The sequence below is a fragment of the Pollicipes pollicipes genome, unplaced genomic scaffold (assembly GCF_011947565.3).
Source record: "Pollicipes pollicipes isolate AB1234 unplaced genomic scaffold, Ppol_2.1 Scaffold_4002;HRSCAF=4701_pilon_pilon_pilon, whole genome shotgun sequence".
Classification (NCBI taxonomy): domain Eukaryota; kingdom Metazoa; phylum Arthropoda; class Thecostraca; order Pollicipedomorpha; family Pollicipedidae; genus Pollicipes; species Pollicipes pollicipes.
Window position 1 is genome coordinate 46,575,927 of NW_023596420.1, and position 23,545 is coordinate 46,599,471.

At 50.6% G+C, this 23,545-nt stretch overlaps 1 protein-coding gene across 1 annotated transcript in view; it reads right to left on the reverse strand.

The window, feature by feature from the left end:
* LOC119094590 (potassium channel subfamily K member 6) overlaps positions 1-16,665 on the reverse strand; it is a 30,552-nt gene extending 13,887 nt beyond the window's left edge. The window contains exons 1-3 of the mRNA XM_037217653.1: positions 16,358-16,665; positions 560-700; positions 79-218 (exon numbers count right to left, since the gene is read on the reverse strand). Coding sequence (XP_037073548.1) covers positions 79-218; positions 560-700; positions 16,358-16,610 — 534 coding nt within the window. The 5' untranslated portion in view covers positions 16,611-16,665. The remainder of the gene's footprint in view (positions 1-78; positions 219-559; positions 701-16,357) is intronic.
* Between the last annotated feature and the right edge of the window lie 6,880 nt (positions 16,666-23,545).

Genomic DNA, 23,545 nt, shown 5'->3' on the forward strand with positions numbered 1-23,545 from the left:
GACCGCGGACTAAGACGTGCGTCCAGCTCGCACAACGGTGCCGCGCTACCCTGGGCCCGCCCGCTGCTGCACTCCCACCTGAAGGGCAGCTGTGGACAGCACCATCAACTTCTCGACGAAGGCGGACAGCATGACCAAGGTAAGCGGGATGCCGATCAGGGCGAACGCGATGCAGAATACTTTGCCGCCTTCGGACAGCGGGGTCACGTGACCATAGCCTGCAAAAACCGGCACACGATCAATACCCATGCTGAGTATGCTGCGGCCTGCGGTGGCATATCCAGCCAGCGGTCGGCCAAATCGGCCTACACGAGACTCCCCGCCAGCGGCTCGGTCCAACGCCCACAATACATTCATACGTGGGGCACCGACTTCAAACATATCGCCTCAACCACGAGCACAGCTTTGCATTCGATCCGCTCGAACGTGCCTCCGTTACAGAGGTCAGTTACGGCCAAGCATCACAACATTTGGGCCCGCCTGGTTTGACAACATTTGAGCAACACAACATTTGAGGACAACATAACATTTGAGCCCGTTTCAGTCCCTCTATTCCTACCTATGGTGGTGACCACGGTGGTCGAAAAGAAGAAGCTCTGGCCGAAGCTCCAGTTGGGCCCGGTGGAGACGTTGCTGGAGGCGGACACGCCGCGGTTGTTGGCGATTACCACCTCCTGAATCAGGTCTTCCAGAGCAGTCTCTGCAACCAGACGGTCTCGCCTCAGCTGACAGCCGACCCTGTCGCCTCGAGCAGGACTAGGTCGAAGACCCTACTCTGGTGCTATCTTGACGGTCATCGTGAACTTCCGCCGTGTCCGATGAACTCGGCCATGAGAAGGTCGTTCTGTGCAATTAAGTTACGGCTTTTATGTTAATGTGAGATCTATCACGCCCAACTTCATGGAAATGGCGAATGTTCTCGGCAGCCATCTGTAGAGCTAACGAACTGCCTCAACGTGATGAGATCCGCCGGCGGCGCACCCAGGACAGTGGTTTTTGGGACATGGCCACCCCGTGCAAAAGGTGGTGGCAACTGGGGCCGGGGGGCCAGTCCAATTTTGGCACTTCAAGACACCAATAGGGCTTCTAAAGCATTCAAAAACGGACCACGAGCAGTGGCGGATCCAGGATTTCGTCAAGGCGGGCACGCAACATTTTGGGGTCCCCGAGGGTTTGGGGCCCTCTCCAAAAATTATTTTATTCCGACCAATGTCTTTTTCAGATTCATATATATATATATATATATATATATATATATATATATATATATATATGTATACATATATACACATATGCTGTTTTTATACAGGAACTCACATGACTGTGCGCAGCCATAGAAACCTAAGCCTGGCTACATGCACATGCATGAAACCTGTCCACTTTCTCCACATAATGTTGAGTCCAGTCATTTGGAAGCCAAGAAGCATCAAAATCAAGCACAAACGTCAGTCCTAATCCAATTATGGTTAACCGGCTAGTCAATGTGGTCAGCTGATGGCTGGTGATTAATGTGAAATTTTTGCTTAGAGTTTCATGATCCAGTGCAAAATATTCCGCCATTCAAAATGTATTATGAACGTGATGCTTAAAGGGAACGTTTCACGTTTGAAGATATTGAAGCAATTATCAGATGAGATGACAAAAGCCCACTGACAATTACTAATGAGCGTTCAGTTGAAAAAGACACTTCTTGGCATCGAAACACTCGATTTAGCTATTGTCCCTCAAGGCGTCATTGTTTGAATGCGTCATGGAGCGATTGCATGACAATGGAACGTTTGCATGACAGCACCAGCTTGCAGTTCTTCAAGCTCCCGAGAGATGGCCCACAGTGATACTGTAGTGCTACCCCCCCCCCCCCCCCCCGCTCTCCTCTGAATGCGCCATTGGCCACAAAGCATACTACTTGAGTCCCAAGCGTAAAGACATCCTCTGAATCAAAACACAGAGCTCCTGCAGAGATCTTATCACAGCGTAATATTCAATTTACTTAAAAATTCACGGCGCAAAAGGAACCTGTCTCAAAACCGAAGACGGAGCTGGCGAGTCACCGCTTCAGTATGATACCAGCGACATCCGCCGAAGCGTGGGTCACTAGCGACATCCGCCGAAGCGTGGGTCGCTATCAGTCGCATCCGGGCGCCAGCATTCCCCCTCGTGCCAGCTAGCGGACGTTGCCGGCCCGCCAGTCGTCCGATGGCGGACTCCGGGGAGCACCGCAGCGCCCCGGCGCTGGTGCTGGTGCTCCTGAATCTGAGACTAGCTGTGGCTTTCAACGTGGACATCGTGCACCCGGTCATCTTCCAGGGTCCGGTGACGGACCCCGCTGGTCACAGACCACGCCCTGCCACATACTTCGGGTTCGCGGTGGGCCTCGCTGGCGGCGGCGACGGTGTTCCTCAGCTGCTGGTCGGAGCACCGCGAGCCAACTCCACGTTGGGCGTGAACCCACCCTCGCGCGTGCTCCAGCCAGGTGCGCTCTACAAGTGTCGGCTGCGCCGCGGCGCCCGTTGTGAGGAGGTCCTCGTCGACATCACTGGAAATGACTTTGGACCCAGCCGTCGTTACAAAGATTTGAAGGACCACGGCTGGCTCGGCGGTTCTCTGAACGTGGAGGCGAGCGGCACTGGTCGATACGCCGTCTGCGCATATCGTTGGCGCAACCAGAAGTATCACAAGTATTATCTTAGCAACGGCGTCTGCCATCACTCGGTGAATGAGTCGTTTACCAAGCTTGTACCGCTGTCCGACCCCAAAAGGCAGAGCTTCAAGCCACTGGGTCCAGGCAATAACACAAACGCTCATTACTTTTCCTACGGCCAGGCCGGCGTGTCCGTCCATTTCCCAGAGAATGGTCGTGAGCTGGTGTTGGGCGCGCCGGGCGTGATCGACTGGACCGGAACCCTGGTCCGTTACAGTGACCTGGACACGCACGGCTCGAGAGGTAGCAGCCAGCGGCGCCGCCGGGGGGTGCAGCCGCTGAGCGACCTCATCATCCCGAATCCTTCACGCACCAAAGTGCTGCAAAAATACGACTACCTGGGATACTCGGTCAGCTCCGGTAGGTTTTTCAGCAGGTCGACGGACACGTTCTACCTGACCGGTGCGCCGCGCGCCGCCGACGGCAGGGGCAAAGTGTTCCTGCTCGACTTTCCCCGCAACCACTTCGAGCCGTACGTCGTCCTGGCCGAGCGGTCCGGCGTCAGCGTTGGGGAGTACTTCGGCGCGGCCGTGCTCGCCCTGGACCTGAACGGCGACGGCCTGAGCGACCTGGCGGTCGGTGCGCCGATGTTCGGCGACGACGCCGCCCCCGAGCAGGGCCGGGTCTACGTCTTCCTCAACACGGACGACGGTTCCTTCCGGCCCGTCTCGCGGCCGCTCGTCGGCGCCGGCGCGGCGCGCGCCCGCTTCGGCACCGCGCTGGCGCCGCTCGGCGACCTCGACCGTGACGGCTTCGCCGACCTGGCCGTGGGCGCGCCGTACGAGGACGGCGGCCGCGGCGCCGTGTACGTCTTCCGTGGCGGGCCGGGCGACTTCGGCACCACGCCGGCGCAGCGCATCGCCGCTCGGGACCTCAGCCGGGCCCTGCGCGGCTTCGGCGTCAGCGTCTCGCGCGGCGAGGACGTCGACGGCAACGGCTACCCGGACGTGGCGGTGGGCTCGTACACCAGCGGCGACGCCGTGCTGCTGCGCAGCCGGCCCGTCATCGAGTTCGTGGCGTCGCTCACGGCCGAGCCCGGCAAGCTGGAGACGTCCGCCACGGAGTTTCGCGTGCAGGCCTGCCTGTCGTACCGCGGCAGCTCCGTGCCGTCCGAGGTGAACGTCACCGTTACGCTCAAGATGGAGTCGTTTCACGCCAAGGGTGCGTTCGAGATTGACAAGCAAGAGCGAAGGTCGGTGACACTTCCCTGGAGGGCAAGTAAGGAGAAGAGTGAGTGTCGTGCGTTTACCGCTAGCATTCGCTCCCAAGGTAGAACTGACTTTACCAAACCAATCCAGCTCGGCATGAGGTATGTGCTGCCATCTGGGGTCGGAACTAAACCTGGGGAAAAGGCAGTCGTCATCGACACGGACGTTTCAAAACGTGCCACCAATGGTTTCTTTGCTCGTGAACAAAAACGACAGGTGGGCTTTCCATCAGAGCTGCGGAAGATAGACGACTTTTGCAAGTCAGTCCCGTACCGGACGTCAACATGGACAACCAACAGTTGTTCATACTGAGTGTGCCATTTTCTGTCGGCTGCGGCTCGGACGCGGTGTGCAGTACTGACCTCAAATTGTTTTACAAATTCCCCGGCCTGGATGGCAAGTACGTGATCGGGTCCACCAAGACGCTGGTGCTGGAGCTGGGTCTGGAGAACAGAGCCGAGCCGGCATCGCTGCCGACGCTGTCCGTGGACGTTCCCGGCCCACTGAGCCTGGTGCGCGTCCCATCTTCCTGTCAGGAGCGCAGCCCAGGAGACGGCCGTGTCGGCCTCACGTGCAACGTCCTGCCGCATCCATTCCGCAGCGACTCCCAGTTCAAGCTCAGCCTATTGTTCGACCTGGCTGATGTCACGAGACACATCAGCAGCCTCAAGTTCAACGTGTCGGTAACATCCACCGGTGCCGAGAGGAACCCTCAAGACAACGCGGCCAACATCACGTTGGGTCTCGTCAGCCAGGCTGACATGGACATTCGAGGATCATCTGAGCCAGAGCAGGTCTTTTATGACAAGGAAGACGACAGGAAGACGGAAGAAAAAGGCAAACCAAACTACGTCCTGGTCCAGCACACGTACCAGGTCCTGAAGTACCTGCCATCGCCTGTGAGTGCAGTAGCCATCTCGTTTCTAGTCCCTGTCAACTTCAACAGCGACGGCATACAGGTCAACTTTCTGCGGATGCGTCCGCCAAAAGTGCAGGGGAACGGCCAGCCGTTTCGTTGCTTCCTGGACGACGGCAAGTTCATCCGACGCAGCCCGCTCAGCGGCGGCGCGGCGGGTCGGCCCGTGACCGAGCGCGACCTGCCGCCGAGTCGACGCCGAAGCGAGGTGGAAACGCACGCCGCCGAGCGCTCCGCCGTCCCCGACGCCTATCGGATCAACTGCACACGCGGCTCACGCGTACGCTGCGTGCGCATGACGTGCCAGTGGCTGTCCTTCCGGGAGGCGTCATCGCGCGCAACCGTCACGCTGGAGATGCGCGTTGACCTACATGTGCTGCAGCACCTGCTCGGAGGTCTGGACCGCGCCACCCTCACGACCCAGGGTTTCGTGCAGCTGTCGAAGGACGCCGGAATTGCGCCGGAGCTGAACCAGCGACCCGACCGCGCCACTGTTGACACGCCCCTGCTGCCATCGACGCTGGAGCCGCAGCCGCTCGCGGTCTGGATCATCGTGGTGTCGGTGCTGGCGGCGCTGCTGCTGCTGGCGCTGCTCTCCTGCCTTATGCATCGCGCTGGCTTCTTCCGACGGTCCAAACGCGAGCGACTACTAGAGGAGCGTCAGGACGCCGAGGTGGTGGGCGAGATCGCCGCCGGTGACAACCACGGCGCGGAAGGAGCGCAGTAGTCACCTGGCCGGCTAGGCTAATACACCGGCTGCGGCGGCGGATGTGCGGCCTTAGATAGCGACCGCAGGTTGTGTGTAGGCCCTACCGTGTAAGGGTACGTCGTGGCGTGCCCAACTGTGACGATGACCTTGACCCCATGGCGATACAAAACTATGTTGTGCCCGAGTACAACTAAGAATTACGCAACGATGAACAAAATGAGTTTCTGCAGCCGACGGTGACGCCGCGGCAGTCCAGACCAACTGTGACGAGATACGAAATGAACATAGTTATAGTCACAGTAATTTCTTAGAATTATTCACACGCAACACAACTCTCCCCTTCTCCCAAGCGCAGCGCAGTGACACCACGCACCGCTGTCCCGGACGCCCGGCTAAGTGGACCTGGCTTTCCAGGAAAGTGCGGCTCCGTACGGGAATTTTCCTTACGTTTAGGGCAGTCGACACCATGGGGGCGGCAGCATCCTGACCAGCGCGGCACGGCTGTCTCGCGACGATACATGAACGCGGCGAAGAAGCATGATCGATACAGCTGGGAACACTGGCCGCAGTACCAGTCTTTGTGCATCTGTGCACAGTCGTGGCGGCGTGCCGCCTCCTACACCAAAGGATCCGATCGGAGGGTCCGAGGGGCAGATGGGGGGGATGCAGGAGCCTCAGCCAGAAGCAAATACCGAACACTTTGTCCCGCGCCGGTCTTGGCCCCGGTGACTCTTTCCCGGGTCGGGGCAGGGTCGGGCCTTTAAAGGTTAATCTGAAAGATCGTGCATTTTTCGGGCCCTTGTGTTGATTAGGGGCATACAGTGTCTAGTAAGGGACCCCGTGCCAGCAATCAACCCAAAGTCAATCATGGGCACATTTGCTAACGGACAGGAGCGGAACCTCGAATGTCAAAAGGCCTCTGGCGTTGGTCGAGACCCCCTTGACAATGACGGGAGACAGAAAATAATGAGAGGAGCGAGAGAGAGAGAGAGAGACGAGAGGAGAGAGAGAGAGAGAGAGAGAGGGATGAGAGAGAGAGAGACGAGAGAGAGAGAGAGGAGAGAGAGAGAGAGAGAAGAGAGAGAGAGAGAGAGAGAGAGAGAGAGAGAGAGAGAGAGAGAGAGAGAGAGAGAGAGAGAGAGAGAGAGAGAGGAAGAGAAGAGGAGAGAGAGAGAGAGAGAGAGAGAGAAAGAGAGGCGGTTTTAATAGAAATCAGGGCTTCGAGCATGAACTTCACAGGGAACAATATACATGTGAGAAGTGGGAACTATTTAGTTGAGAATATCTGCGTTTTTAGCATGAACTCCTATATCAATGTGCCCAATAGCATGTGAAGTGCGCGATACATTTTTAGTTGATGAATATATTCTGCGTTATAATTTTGTGGTCATATGGGGAATACTTGATTTACGAGATACCACAGCAAAACAATACAGCATACCACATCAAAAGTTTGGAATGTGATTGCGCTCCTGGTATTTCTAACGTAGATCGCTACGCGCTGCTTCGGAAGCAGATTTTCATGCATGGGAGACGCTTGCATTTGTTTTCCTAGCCTTAGGCAATGTGATTTAGTAACAATGATGCAACGGTTGTAGTAACAATGAGACAGTGGCTTTTGCCATTCAGAGCCCGCCGTACCAAACCGGAGACCTCACACCGCCTTAACCAGGAGGCAAGGCCGATAAGCCGAATTGGTGCCCCAGCACCAATTATGCATTAGATCCTTTGCCGGGATCCAATGTATAATTTGGCAAAGGATCCTTTTACGTCAGTGATATGTTCCTGCGTCGATCCTAGGCCAGAGGCCCAGGTAAGAACTCCTGGCGCATCAGGGATGGGACTAGCATGATGTACCCCTCGGAGGTCTCCTGATCGACCAGGGCACCCCGGTTGACATATCAACAGAGTAGCAGTTGCTATTTACCCCGGGCTGGGATGAAAGGGCCTTTCAGGTTCTGACACGGAAAATTCACCTGTGCCATTCCGAGGCAGGTTCTCTGAACGGAATTAGCAGTTACAGCATCACGGGCAATTGTTCTCACGCAACCGCGTGATCAGTCCGAAGTGCCGTGTGTGCAAAAACCACAAAAATATGAAGGCAATTCTGTGCGAAATACGTACGTATTACGTATTGCGTTTTATGGATAAAACGTTCTACAAGATAAGTTATTTTGCATGGTGCTTCTATGTTATACTACAACTATTTTGTACCAACTATCTACCTTGTTTTAAAATAAGTTTGTGTATTATTCTTCCTTTCAATATCTAAAATTCATTGTGTGTCTGCATTGCCCACGTCACATTCCTCAATTAAAATGTAAGAAACTTAAGCACTCTTCCGAGACAACCAAAACAAGCCGCACAAGATTTGAATACCGTGACGCAACGACAGAAACATGTAAAATATTTCAGGGAGCTGCCGTACGTTTTCCTTTAAGAAAGGACACTGCGTTAAAGGCCCACGAATTTTGATAGTCTCAACGTTTTCGACCATCGCCAACAGCATTCCAATATTCGCGCCACGACATGTCACCGAATTGGCATAACGAGTCAGATAATGTCCACAAGTTATGGCTTTCGCGTTTAGCCATTCACTGTGAGATTTGATTCTGCACGGTGCTCGCCCTTTCTGTCAGGATGACAGGCGGGCGCCGCCAAATAGTCCCAGAAGCGTCGTAAAGCCCCAATTACGCACAAACATTCACTGTGGGGTAAGCACTTACAAAATTCATCTTTTTTGCTGGCTTCGTTTTACCTAAGTTATTGTGTGTTGTGCTAAATGATTGTTTTTTTTCTATTTTACCAAATTGGTCCCTTTTGATGCGGCAGGCCCCCTCACCTAGGCATCTGACGCCTGCTTTCTCTCACCCACTCTCAGGATACACCCCTGTCTGTAATGTGCGATTGCAAGCGGAATTCTGATGACCATCTGATGAAATTGATGACCATCTGATGACCATCAATTTGATGACCATCAAATTTAGACAGGCCTGGAGTATTGCCATCAGGTTATTAGATCAAGTATCTTCTTTAGCCCCAGGGGCTGGTTCTTCGGGAAGGATCCCAACAGCCACTTGAAATTTTTACTTTCCTGCAGCCTCCTGGAGCGGCCTCGAGGCGACACTCTTTGTGGGCACGTGCGGTGTCCACTATGGCAGGCAAGTGCAGTGGCCAGACAGTGGCTGGCTCTTCTCCAGCAAATGGTCCGTTTTTGAGCCAAGGCAGGATGCCAAATAGGTGCATTAAATTTTCGGGAGTGATACGTCTATGAAGAAACACCTATGGAATTGCATATTCCCATCTGCTGCCCCATGCTTACCCTCAAGAGATGAGCTCTTGAGGATGAGAATAGCCCGAAATATTGAGCACCGTCACAATGCCCCTTGTTGTGCATTACAAAGCCGTTTAACCAGTACCTCTTGGCATATCAAAGTCGTTAACCCAACGTAAAAACTTTCCGCTCATAAAGTGGAATAAACACTAAATGATTTTCTTTCTTATATGTAGTCTAAATTACGACCACAGAGCAAAGTGAACGAAATTCGTATAATATTTGTTGGATAAAGGATAGACAAAGTTCATGGGTTCGCCCCCCCCCCCCCCTAACGAAAATCCGAAGGTTCGTCCCTGACCACAGCACAGGGGAAGCCCATGCTGCTTTATTGTCATACAGCAATCTATTACAATTCTATGTTTTTACTTTCAAAAGACAAAAACTAGATTACTAGATTTGGGCCGCACGATGGGATATTTCAACTCGGCTCGCACGGAATGGCGTTGGCAGGTATGCTTGCGTGTTCAAGGTATAATCTATGGAGACCTCGCGGAGTTCGTCAGAGAGTAGTCAATCGAATTCATGCTGCTCATTGGAAAGAGTCTCGCACCAGAGCAATGGTTGCTTCATTATATCGTGCCGAACTATTGGCAGCTTTTGTCTGAAGGAGCTAAACCCCAATTCGGATCGGAAAGGCTTTCTTGCACGCTACGTCGTGAGCTTTCCGGCTTTCCACGCGTGCCTCCCGGCTTCAGCGGCGCGGTCAGAAGAGCGCTGGGTCCATAACTGGGAGGTGATGCGCTCGAGCAAGGGCGGCCCAAGACGTCTATTCTAGGCCCCATGCAATACCATGAGCTGATCACAACTATTGACGCAATCTTACAGTGCAATGTGGCATTCGTTTCTTAGAGAGGTCGCTACGAAAATCCTAGACATGCATCCACGCAAACTCGAAGCACATTCACTATTGTAAGGTCCGCTTGTATTATGTCCAACTACAGACTGTCCAATGTGTGCTGTAAACAACGTTTTACCACACATTAGCAAATACATCAAATGAACTTTGATCTATACGGCTTTTATTGCGCTGGTTTCAACTGCCGTTTGTGCTGCCACCTACTGGTGAAACCCGTAATTCTCCGTTACGACCACGCAAGGCCAGGACTCATGCATAAGGTGTCAATATCACTTACGGACACTTCGTACACTTGGATCCGTTTGTGCCCAAGAAAGAAGGAACATTATTTTGTGGTCTGCGAAAGATTGCACACATCCCAGAAGATCCATCAACGCCACGTCTTCCATTTAGCTCCAGTTTCGTTTTTAGCGCATCATGAGATGCCAATGCCGCCGATGGAAATAATCTCCCAAGGGAGCATACACCTGGAGCTTTTGACATGCAATCATTGCAGCTACTCAAACCTCTTAGTTCTGCCTATGACGACCCGAGATAGCTGATCACAGGTTACCTCTTAAGATGTGGAGGCACTCCGAAAAACAGCCTGGTCACCTGAACATGACAGACAGATGATCAACGGAATCTTGGCGGAAGATGGGCCCAAAGGCAGCGTCAGCACAGGATTACAAAGAGTTGCCTGCCAGATGGATCGCCGAACCAATCTTCCCCATTACGTGTTGGGTCATCCCGTGCTAACTCAACCAAAGAAGGGCCACTTTTTGCACCCCAACATCTGAGGGTGACAACAACATGACTGTTCATATCGTAGAAAAAGGATAACTTTTGGGTCCTCGATACATACGTACCCTCAAGTCCGTGACAGACGTAGTGAGCATTTTCATGACGGCTCTTCCAACAAGTACCGAATCGGTCCTCCAACTGACTCTTCCAACAGGCACCGAATCGGTCCTCCCACATCCAGCGATCGACCGCCACTCCCCTACACGATTCTATCCGAGATGAGCGGGCGCGGGAGAAGGGCAGGGGCTGTTGCTAATACGGAGTCCGGCAGGGATGAGGTAACTCATGCTTGGGTTCCCTATTCACACTAATTACTTACAAAGGATGCGACCATCAGAGAAGAGTATGCGTGAAAACGATCTTAGAGCGTTACTTGGCTAAATACTTCATCCTGACCGCCAGGCTGACTACCACTGGCGTGTCTGAATACTCGCAAGGGGCTGTAGTGGAGTGGTCAAAAGAAACGCTCCTCAGCGACTGCAGTTCTTACCATCAAAGAGAATCAACTCGAAATGTGTAGCAAAACTTGTTTAGGACCATTCACATGCCACCCTGATAAAAAGATAAGGCCTTAGTGGAATTATAAAAGGGTGATATGCCCCATCACGGGCCGGAGCTATTGATGCAGTAAAAGAGAGCCAAGAGTACTGCCACAGATTTGAATGCGTTCGCCAGCCAGCTTAACAAATGCAATCAACAAAACAACCACGTTTCCAACGTGAGCCAGCTGCCTTTATAAAAAACGTACGTCTGAGAGCCAAATAAGCTCTATGTACATCTTCTTGCAGAAATCGAGTAACCGTGAAATTTAATGGAAGAAGTCAGGACAATCCGAAACGATACCGCCAGACTGCGACCAGTCGTCGACCAAATTACACCCACACTTGCTATCTGCCACCACCCTCAAGATGAGAAGCTAAGTTTCGGGACACGAGGTTGGTGAGAATAAAATACGGACTTGAGAACAATGATCAAGGTCTGGAGGAAAGCGTGTGAATGGATTCAGTTATACAGACAGATGGACGTGGATGGATCACTGAGGATCTTTTAATAAGCTTCACGGCATTTTGAAAGGGAATTCGAATTTCCGACGTGACATGTAAGCAAAGACAGGGCACTGGCATAACACCACCGAGTCCCATGCACGCATGTATCAGTTGTGAAGAAAACCTAATTCAACTCACTCCTTACTGTATGCTTATCCGATCTGATCAACCTGGACACGGACTTCATAAAAATTGCATCAGGACGCAGTGATAATGAGCAGACAAACTGCACTGTTTACTTCTTTTTTGAGGTGACCGGTGAGGCCTGCATCTGTTTATTTTTTATTCTTCATTTAATTAACTGCATCCGCGGCGGACTGTTTTGATTATCCTGAGGAAACAATAAATCCACGTCGTGCAGCCCGCCTCGGACAACTTAGCAGGCCCAAAAACATTCAAGGGTGCCCAAAATTCTGACCTTGTCACTCCACCTTAGCGGACGCGCACGCACGCACGCATGCACGCATGAATACACACCAACACACACGCTAACCGGAACAGAGAAAATGGCACGCTTCGCATTCTATAAACAGACATGACATAGCGTGTAACGAGCAAAAAGCCAGTGATATCATCTGTGATGGAGAACAGACGGCTTTAAGGACAAACAACGGACCATACTATGTAAGAATATGTCTAGTGCGATATCATTACCGACAAAAAGATCCCTCCCAGACTTTGTCGTACACATTGTGCAAACACAAGAAGCAGCGTGCCACTCCAAGCAAAGTGCGCACATTCCATGCACGTCCCACTTCGCTGAAATCTGTGCGACCAGCGACGTACGCAATTAGTCCTCTTCAGCTGCATCCTGTGCCTGCCATCTACGTGTGGGAGTTGCCGCGCACGGCGAGGGAACGATTCTGCGATCACCGCGTTCAGACTTCAACAAACCTTTTGCTCTTCACGTCCTTCAGACTACAGTTTTAATACTATTCCTGAAGTGCCAGTTGTGGGGAAGATATTATGTAAGCGTCGAGGCGATATGGAACGGAAACGTAAAGAAACAATGGCTATTCGGGGCATGGAAGCCGTCACGAACAAAGCCGAAGTCCGCTGATCTCTTTTCAGCTCGTAGGCCCTCTGACATCAGCATGACGTGAACACCACCAACGTTCTGTGATTTTATATTTAGAGTACATCTCAGTGCTCAGTGTCCTCAAGACGGATGTCTCCTTTTTTATTTTATGGGGAAGAGTATTTCAGTCAAGCTGGGATATCACGAAGTGTTGAATGAAATGTGTCCCACTTTCGCAATTTTGTGCAGTTGACGCATCCAAATGTTTAGCAGCTACCCAAAGGAAGATTGATTTGCATTTGTTATCATGTTTTGTTCCTTGCATTTATCTGAATCAGAAGGCACGTGTTTGTTCTAACGATGTCCAGATTTGTGTCGACACCGCGTCGCCCGGTATTGATAAAATTACGGACGCAGCAGTAGCAGCACAATATTAATTGCTAGACCATCCACGACCACATTGGCCTTTTATATTATGGAACCAGCCATGGACAACAGATACAATGCCAGAAGACGACACCAATCGATTGAGGCTGAGATTAGGTGACGCCTGAGTCGACTCCCGAACGGGCCTGGGGCCATGGGCCGCCGCACGTCGTTGGGTGTGCTGTGTTAGGACCATTTTATGTGTGCTGGGTCGATTGCGGACAAATAGCACGTGAAAAGAAACAATTGTTGGTAGGAGAAGGTGTATATGGCAAAAATACGTGTGTAAAAAAACAGTACGCGGATGTGGGATGGCTGTAAGACCCCATACGTAAAGTTCATACGCAAAAATTATCCAGGGATGAAATGCGTTAAAAACAGGCACGCAAAAGACCGTATGCATATATATGCGCATGTGTGATCGTAACGCTTGTACGTGTAATGCAAGTGCGAATTCAAAATCCTATGTTTGGTACCGGACCTCGGATTAATGTGCACTGCGAGGGTCAGTATATGGCGTCCACCGCTGAGGGGGAGAGGTAGGAGGTGACGGTGAAGAGGGACAATGGCAAAGATCAGGTAAAAGTCACCAGCCTATGGATTCATGACATGAAATAAAATGCCTTCTGGTGACTGGCAAACGTGAACTCTTATCTTTGATAGCAGTGCGAGATAGCCCCAGTATGGAAGGGACCAGACTTAAAAAAACAAAACATACGTATCGCAGATCACCCAGCGCATCCATTGTGCTCCCTTTCTTTGCTGCTCTGACGACGCCTTCGTCAACGTCCCAGTCTAGGCACAGTAGAGTTATAACTGTTGCCTAGCGCCGCAACAGGCCAGACAACGCACGCTAAAGTGGAAGACATTTTCAGAGGGGCAATGACACAAGCAAGATGGGTCCTAAATTGAGAAGAAGAAAAAACGATACATCGTTTGGTGTTCAAGGAGGACATACCCCAACGAAGTCTGGTATGGAGGATGTTGTCTGCTTTGTTTTCTTCGAAAGAGCAATATGGTTGTAGCGCCCGCACCACCAGCCTCTGGACAGAGCACGCTTGAGCTTCAGCAGCGCGGTCGCTATTCGGATAAGGACCCGGACCTGATTCCGAGATTCATTTGTGGCAGGTATAAGTGAGCGTTGAAACGGGGTGAGACCGTTGAGCGGCTGGGGTATGGTGTTTACATTGCATACGTTTATAACTGCGTCGTGTTGTCGAGCGAGTCCCGCCCAAGGCCACGTCTCAGCCGTCAGAGGGCGGCCCGATACGTGCTCCCGTCACTGGTCCCCGCCCTACTTCGAAGCCTCTGAGTGCTGAGTGAGTCAGTTGCAGTCGTCGGGGCGTGAGTTAGACTGAGTGACACGGCGATAGCGCTGGTTGGAGGGTATGTTGTAAAAGGCTGAAGGCTAGGCTGCAACCCCGTAGTAAGTGTTTTCAAGGATCGAGAAGGATTTGCGTGGGATCAAGTGTGAATAGACTTGGTGGCGGCACTCAAAGGTGCAATGAATTTTAATCCGATACAGATGCAAAATGTTACACCTTAAAACCATCTTAGCACCAAGGATGGCCACAAGCAACTCATTCAGACGGTTTGTGAACGAACATCTCAGGAGTTTTCTGTTTGCTTTCGCTAAATTCCCTGGCAAATGTTCGAGAACACAATTATGCAATTTTTTGTCGAGAGTAATATCCTCTAGAAAAGTCCCTTTATGCTAAAATCATTCCATCGCTTCATAACCTACCCTACACGTTCACCTGCTCTCTATTTGCCCTATTGCAGGTAGTTTTCCTGTAAGCCAAAAAGCGAGAGACATTTCCAATTTTCGTTGCAGAACAGTTTTCATGAAGCAACTCTGGGCTGCCCTTCTGCCGCACGTTAAGAATTTCTATAATATTGACGTTTTTTATTCCTCCATAACATTTTTGTGAGCTTAACACCAAGTTGTATCCGACTAAGCCTCCAGTCAGCTATTCTGCACGCAAACTGCATGAGGCGTCGCATTGGGCAAGGAAAGCCTCAAGACCCCCGCGTTCAGTGGAGCCACGTCATATTTACGCGTCCTGTCGGTGGTAAAGCATATGGTGAATCAGACTCGCGAGATGTTTACTCAAGAATATGGATCGATCCCGGGGATAAAAAGATTCCAATAAAACACGCTAAAATATGACAGGCCAGTGAAGAGTTAGGCAGCTTGTGAATGCCTACCATGCACCACGGCTGAACGAACGAAAACAGCCCAGATTCAGGGAGGAGGATGCCATTATACCGGCTTTTGTGCCAGTGCTCCCATAAGATTATGGATATTGTCAGCCTCTGATGCACGAGCAGCACCTGATGGGTATAGCTAGAGACCAGGACGTATCATCAGTTGAAGTACAGTTACTATCTGACCAGCGTAGTCCGAGACTGATGCACAGTATTAGAGCCTCTGATGCACACCATTGTCAGCCTCTGATGCACACCATTGTCAGCCTCTGATGCACGAGCAGCACCTTATGGGTATAGCTAGAGACCAGGACTGTATCATCAGTTGAAGTACAGTTACTTTCTGACCAGTGTAGTCCGAGACTGATGCACACCATTAGAGCAGGTTTGCGGCAAATATAACTGCTATCGGATACGGAACTAGCCATGCGAAGGCGTGGTGTGCATCTTCACCATGTATATGAAACAGGCAACAAACATGGACTCGAGTTCTCTTGCGCTGCCACTTAGGCGACGGAAACTTTCCGCGAGGAGAACCCCGACCGTTGAGCGTCGCTGTCTCTGTCAGTTCACATCGCACCGTCACGGCACGAGGCAGCTGAGCTCAATATGGACATCGGGAATGGGCATGACGACAGGTGGACACACCGATGGCGAAAGAAGACTCTTCTGTTTGGCTTAACGCTGCATAGCATGGTCTGTGATGCCTGACATCTGCGCTGCGGTCGTCAGCGAAGCGAGTACGGTTGATTTTCGACTCGATCTAACAACGATGAGTTACATGACGTGTCAGCAGCTAGAGAAATGTGACCAGTTCCAGCATCTCCAGTCAGGTAATCGTCTGATGATGTTTGTGAACGCGTTTCTATCCAGCTGCTTTGAACAGTAAGCACCGACATGTACATACCCAAATTATTCTCGCTCACCCTCGACAATTTTCTCTATCGACATACATTGTTCTCCACACAAGATGAGTGCGCTTAAATCGTTTCGAAAAATCGCTCAATAACCGCTCAATGTTTCCAAATGTTACAAAACAAACAAGCAACGGAAACAAAATAGCACCATCTCTGCAATTGTCAGCCGACACCAGCTTGACGCCGGCTGAGCACCAATCTCACAAGCTGGTCCCGCTGTAGCTGCACCCACCTGGCACGCACTGGTAGCTGCTGAGGAACAGCTGGATATCACGCGTCAGCTGCTCCTTCAGAATCATCTCGGCCGGCTGCTCGAGGTAGCTGAACACCAGCGCGCCCAGCGCCACGTACAGCAGGTAGAAGGCCGTGTAGCAGGCCAGCAGGCAGCTGCTGCGGCGCACGCACAGGCAGCGGCGCACGTGCGCCCGCTGGCCCGGCTCATCCAGCCACGAGTAGGCGCTGGCCTTGGCGTCGGGCGGCGTCATGGTGCCAGCTGCAGGCGCGCGCTGCCGGCCGGACCGACTCCAGGCTGCGGCCGACGGCGGCCACTGGACGCGACCTCGGCGCCGGCTGCCGCTGACGCGACGCGCACTGCAGACCGGCGTGGAGAGCCTCCCGTCCGCCGGCGCCGCCGCTTAGCGGTGCCCTGAGCTGGTGGCGTGTGCGGCGCGCGGCGCCAGCAGGCCGCGCGGAGACGGGTTCACCGCGCTGGGCACCGCGCGATTGAGACCACAAGTATGGCAGGGCTGAACACTTGGCGCTGGCCGCGCACCTGCGTCCGACCGGCTGTCCGGGCCAGCGGCGGCCGACCCGCCCCTCCCCTCCGGCTGGCCGGCGTCTGGTCAGCGCCGGCCGGCCGGCAGGCGGCCCGCCCGGTCGGCCGGCACGCCCCTGATCGGAGCCCGCTGTCAGCCGCGTCACACGGCAGCTCGGCGGCAGCGCGACCGCGGCCGGGCCTGCGCCGACGCACCGGACTCGCGCCAGCGGTCTCCTGCACACAAGACCTGAAAACACGCCACACGCCGCTAGCATTCGCCGCTCTGATCAGCTTTTCTGTCATGACTGAATGCTATTTTTGTGCTGAATTGAAGAAGGTTCATGGTCTGCTCATAACAAACAGGGCTATGCGCTTATTCTAGTTTGTCGGTTTTTCGCGGTGCACAGGTATGGTTTTATGAACTTGTGCAGGGGTAGACGCCTTCGGGCACCACACAAATCCACCGGATTTCGAGCTTACCTTACCTCCCAGGACAGCAAAACGCATACAAACGTGTGTAGCGATTCTTGAGGACGGCCGTTCATTCTGGAACGTCCACCCTGACCTTTGAACATTTCGGAAATGAGGCACCCGAAGTGACTTCACCGCGGACCTGCTGCGAAGCCGTGCATGTAAATAAAATCGGACCAGCACCGAAGCGTCAGAACTGTCGTCGAGGGTACGCGACAAATGTGTGCGCCTGAATATTGTATGGGGGTAAGAACTCATTCTAATAAAATGTGGCGCGTAAGCTATCTGATTCAAAATATTCAGCTATAGTTCTAACAATATCTGCGCAGATTTCACTCCTTAGTTTGTACGCACAAAGCATGTCAAGTATGTGTGGTATTGTGACACATTTTCCAAATGTGCTTCGGCACCAAGTAATTTACATTCCTTGCTCCTCAACAAAAAAAGATGTTTCACATATTTCGCAGTGGATTTTGCCGATTGGCAGCAGCGCAATGATGCATTACTCATAAGAAGCTTTCTTATGGCAGGTCACATATACTTCACTTGAGGATTTCACACACTAACAGTGGGGTATGCTGTGCAGACCCGATGAGCATGATGAGCAAGGTGCCCGGAAAAGCTTTTCTTTTTCGAACTTGTTTTCAGCCCTGTGGGAAAAAATATCATTTTTCTCCTAAAATATTCTCTCGAGATCACAAGACCATGAAGTGTGAGACGTTTCCAATAAAACCGTTTTCCCAACTTTCGGACGTTCTACCATAACACATACTGCAGCTTTCTGCGTATACTGCTAGCTCGTAATATACTCGTTTTCTTGTCCTATTGTCCACAGTCTCTTTAGTACAAATGCCCACCGGCAATAATTTTGCTTTCCTGTGGCATATAATATGATCGTATCCATCTCTTTTGACTTGTTCGCATTAACCTCGTTGTACACATTTGAATTCTTAATTATACAAAGGATAAGACGTGGGGAAAACAAATTAAGGAAAACCGGCCTACGGAAAAATGAACGAAGTATTGCGCTTTACGACGCTGACTTTATTTCAAAGGAGCCATTTTCTTTGGTGGTTGAACTGCCTACAAAATGTCGTGGGTGTTAGCAGAATCGGCAAGACCAGCTATACATTTTCAAATATCGCGACAAAAAGTGGGCCAATCTGCCTGCACATATACAGTTACATCTACTTACACCTCCCTATAGATACCTTACGCGCCACATTTTATTAGAATGAGTTCTTACTCCCGTGCAATATTCAGGTGCATACATTTGTCGCGTACCCTCGACGACAGTCCTGACGCTTCATTGCTGGTCCGATTTTATTTACATGCACGGCTTCGCAGCAGGTCCACGGTGAGGTCACTTCGGGCGCGTCATTTTCGAAATGTTTTAAGGTCAGAGTGGACCTTCCGGAATGATCGGCCGTCCTCAAGAATCGCTACATCCGTCTGTATGTGCTTTGCCGTGCTGGGCGACACAACTCTCCTTTTCTCGAGCTTATTGCTATTCCTTGCTACATAGTTCGTGTCGTCGTTTGATCGTGCAAAAGGCGAGCCTACTGGCAACAAACTACGTCGTCCCGTCATTAGAACCACGTCCACAGCCTCTGACCGGTAGGCAGTGCCACATGTGTTTACATTCACCGACGTCCGCAGTCCCTTCTTGCATCAACGCTGCGAGCAAAACCAAAACGGCTAACCGACGCGACCGGGTGACCCCAAAGACGGTCCCAACTTAAACGGTGCACCCTCTTGTCTGGGTTTGAAAAACCGTCAGTACTGAAAATTTCACTGCGTACTTTTCAAAATGTAAAATAATGGCACACAATTGTTTGTTGGGCAAACGGCAACAAGTTGGGAAAAAGCTGGACAAAAAAACAACAAAATGCGTGGATCTTTTTACTGCATTGTTCGCATATCATGCCTTGCTCCACGCTTCGCCTGCCAAGGACTGCATTGTGCAGCCGCTTTGAAAATAATGATAATGGTGATATGGTTTTTCTGGTGCGATAAAATGCAAAGCTCAGCAGAGAACCGAACCCCGGACCTTGGTCCTGTTCAAATGCTCACCAGCTGATCTTATGTAGAGAAAGCAACATACGATATCAACCTCCAGTATACAGACCCAAACCGTCATGTGAACCATCATATCTCTAAACAATACCATTCATACCAGCAGCGAGGGACTGAAACGTTCATTTGGATGAAACTTCCAACGATCTGTGGTTCGATTCCCTGATGAGCCTCACGCTTTCGGTGTCTGTCAGATGGACATCACCTCCCTGCAAGGCTGCCGCACAATACGGCCCTCTCAGTCAGGGTCTGGAGAGAAAACAGCGCACGATATTACACTTCCGGCTAGGCGTGCACACAAACAATTCCGTATTTGTCCAAATGGGATCAGAACTAGTTAACAGTGCCCAAAATATATGTTACGGTGAAGAACGCAGACTTACACAGCTTGCTTGGCTTTCAATGAAACGCATTTCGTATGCATCTGGGGCTATATTTCGTTTGTGGATTTAAAAAAGACTTCTGCGCGTTGTTCCGCCGCTTGTCTATGTAGTCCACTATGCATAGACTGTCTTATGACAAGTTTGTCAGCCTTGCAAGGCGCTTTAATAATAGTGAATGAAATGCTCAACACAACTTTAACATTACATGTCATCATGAATTCAAGTGTTGTGTTGCCTTCTTGTCTTGTTCTACCTTGCCCCGTTGTACAAACATTTGTCACCGCGCGTCATGTTCGTACACATTAGCCCCAACCACTTTAACAATTTTGGGACCTCTCGGCCACAAATCTTAACTTTCAGCAACGTTGTTGATTGAGTTACTGTTTCTGTTTATGATGTACTCAGCTACGATTAACGACTCTCCCGGAGGAACTCACTTCATTATTAAGACTTACTTCGAGTAAAAAAGCTGGCGGATAGCTCAACTTGGGGCCGAGTTTCCGAAGTTTAAGTGGATAAATCCGTTCATCAACCGGTTATCACCAAACTTGAGGCGGCGGATTTCTGTGCTAAAAAGCACGGGGGTGGGCGCCTCAGGACAGCCGTGTTGGAAAACCATGTGGGCGAAGTGGAGAAGCTGGCCTGCTTTCAAGAAGACCGGACTGAAACCGACCTGAATCACCGCAAGATGGCCAGGTCAAGGGAAGTCTTCAGATGGAACATTCAGCGGTTACTCAAGCCTAACAAGGTGAAAGGGTTCAAGCGCCCTACCCAGCCCCACCGCTGTCTGGGGCAGTGTGTCAGAAACGAGAGTCCCAGGCCAAGGGCCTGTGTGGCATTGGGGCTTTGCGATGCACCCAGCTACTTAGGCTATATGGCGCCACCTGCCTTTCAGCCCCGCAGGAAAGCCGGGAACGGAAATAGCATCCTATACCTCTGGTTTCTTATAAGCGCAACTTAACCCCTGCATTTCATACACTCTGCACTAAGCTCCGTATATCCGGCTAGCGCACTGCGGTATTAGACGCAGCGAAAAGCCAAGGGACTTTTAGAGTGATTTTCACCGACGAGTAGGATTTCGCGCTTAAAATGTCGTTGAACACTCGGAGCAACCGCGCCTACGGGAGAGGCAGCAAAAGTGAGGTTCTGGCAGTCCAACTGCACCACAAAAAAACCATTTTTTTACAAGAATAACCACGGTTATCGCTGGAGTCTCCCGAAATGAAAGGCTTAAATCGGCCTTTTAAACACGAAATGTTGAAGGTCGTTTACAAGTATCACATCATTCTTTACATCAATCGGTTTCCTTAACATCAGCCAAGCAGTTTCGTAGCGTGGGACTGTAAGCAATGCCTAAAAACGATACGTCATTCCATTTAGTTGACCATGGATCATATTAACGCCACAAAATTTAAAATGTGAAGTGAATCGAACATGCTGAATCGAACAGTGAGGTTTTCGTGAAAATCTGATGCGTAGTTTTGGACGATGGGATTGTCAGCAAATGCGTACCTTTGATAATTTTTTAAAGCAAATGATGTTATCCTAGTCTCACTTTGAGCAGCTTTCTTGCCATTGCGTGCATAATTCAATCTCATCGTCCAAGTTTCGATCCCGCTAAAATAAGCTCACGCCAAACAACATCCATTAGTCATGAAAATGCGATCCGCTTCCCTCTACCTCAATTCATGTGGCATTACAACTGAAAGGACGAGTCAAACTGTGGTCATCACCACACAAACCTGCCTGCAAATATAAGGCCCATGTAAACCCAGACATACCTTCCATTATGGGACGCCATGTGCACCTGAAAGTGGGATATCTGAGCCACGGGATGGGATGCGTTTGCAGTCTCCATATATTACAACATCTTATAAGACAAATTAACTGGAAGCCTTACAGGTGACGATACGGTACAGCATTACATGCAACGAAAGTCAGTTCGTGATACTACTCGCGAATATTTAATGGATAAGTGTGTGAATCTTAGCTTTAATCGTTTCAAGCCGAAAACACATTTCACTCCAGCGACATGAGAATTTCAATTAGGTTTACATTAGTTACGAGGGAAAACATGTTGCAAATACGTTGCAAAAGCATGCTGTGCGCTTCAGTGAGACATCCAAGACATGCTAATATATTTATCTATCTAGTATATCCATATTAGATAGATAAAAAACCATATCGGAAGTGATAATACTGAGCTAAGAACTAACCGGAGCTGCCTTTTACAACATGACATACAATATTTTCCAATGGATGTTAAACTGCGGATTACGCATTGGATAATGAATGCCACCTTCGCTGCATGTGCTGTTTTCTTAAAACTAAGTTGCATTCGCGCTGTTTGAATACTTCGGTGTAGGTCATGTTTCGCTGACAGCCATTTTGCATATACATTGCTAAATAATCGCCTTCGATTTTACGTTGACAGGTTGTAAGCGGTAAAACTTTGTTTTCCGTACAATTCTGTACATGGTGCCAAGCAATTTGTCTCGCGTACATCTCAGTATGGCTGCAAGCTCGTCTTATTTAAAACAAGGGCTAATTTTCCTCCTTTCCATAATACTAAAACGAACAAAATCTTTTATGTCAAGCTGATTTTGATCGCAACAGAAACAACAGAACCTGCAATCGACTTTCCCCTTGTTGAACAAATAGTGACCTCGGGAGCGAGTGGGTTTTTTGAAGTTGTTAACTGGCCATCTATTCATACCCATTGCAGATAGCTTATTCACCATTTTCCATAAGGTGATAAGCCCGGCGCCCGTTCGTCGTAGACAGCGCTGGTGGTCAATGAGCGCTGCAGCCCCTAACGAGCATAATTTGTCAAGTGCATCCATCAATGCCATAGTTGTGACCAAACGACCGGGAAACACCACACTGCCGATGTTTCGATCTGATGTCAATTAGCAGGCCGTCGTCGGAGAGGCAGTTATCATTTGCAGGCGGAACTACCAAAACCCACGAGCAAAGCAATCTTCAGTCATATTGAAAGAAAAATGGCAGTGCGGTCCCGCGCTGCCGCTGTATGGGGCCGATCTGTACAAATCACGTGCCGCTTAAAATTCCGCCGTGCATTTCGGTCTGGATCATCAAAACGCTCCCCTTGAAGGTCAACTGTGCCAGTCACAAAGCCAAAAGCGTCATATGTCAAGTCCAAAGGACGGAGTTGTACCATACTGTTATGGTAAGGAACCCATCAGCATAAATGGGGCGTCATATGAATGTCAAACATCCATTTTACCATGGACCCACAAGAACGCGTCTAGGAAGGGCAATCTCAAGCCAAGGTCAACCATTAAGGTCACATTTAAGATAAGAAGCCGGGATGGCAGAGCAAGCCGCTGCATGCGACCGATCTGCACAAATAAGGTGTCAATTTAAAGCATTCTTCCGTACCCATCCAAACGCCAGCCAGAAAGCCAGGCATCCGTCCAAATGCACGATTCAAGGTAGACCATCACGCCCAAAACTGCAGATCAGATAGCAACCTAGCACTACCGCTGCATGGAACCGATTGATATAATCAAGGTTTCATGTCAAAGACAGTATCTACTTCAGCATGGGTCGTAAAAAACGCATTTCATCGCCAACCTTTAAGATAACAGTTAGCTTCATAAGACGGGCTAGCGCCGCACTGCCGATGCATTGGACTCACCTGTATAAAATGGCGTGTGATTGGAAAACCATGCATCCATCTGCCCTGGGTCACTGCAACGCCGCCGCCCGG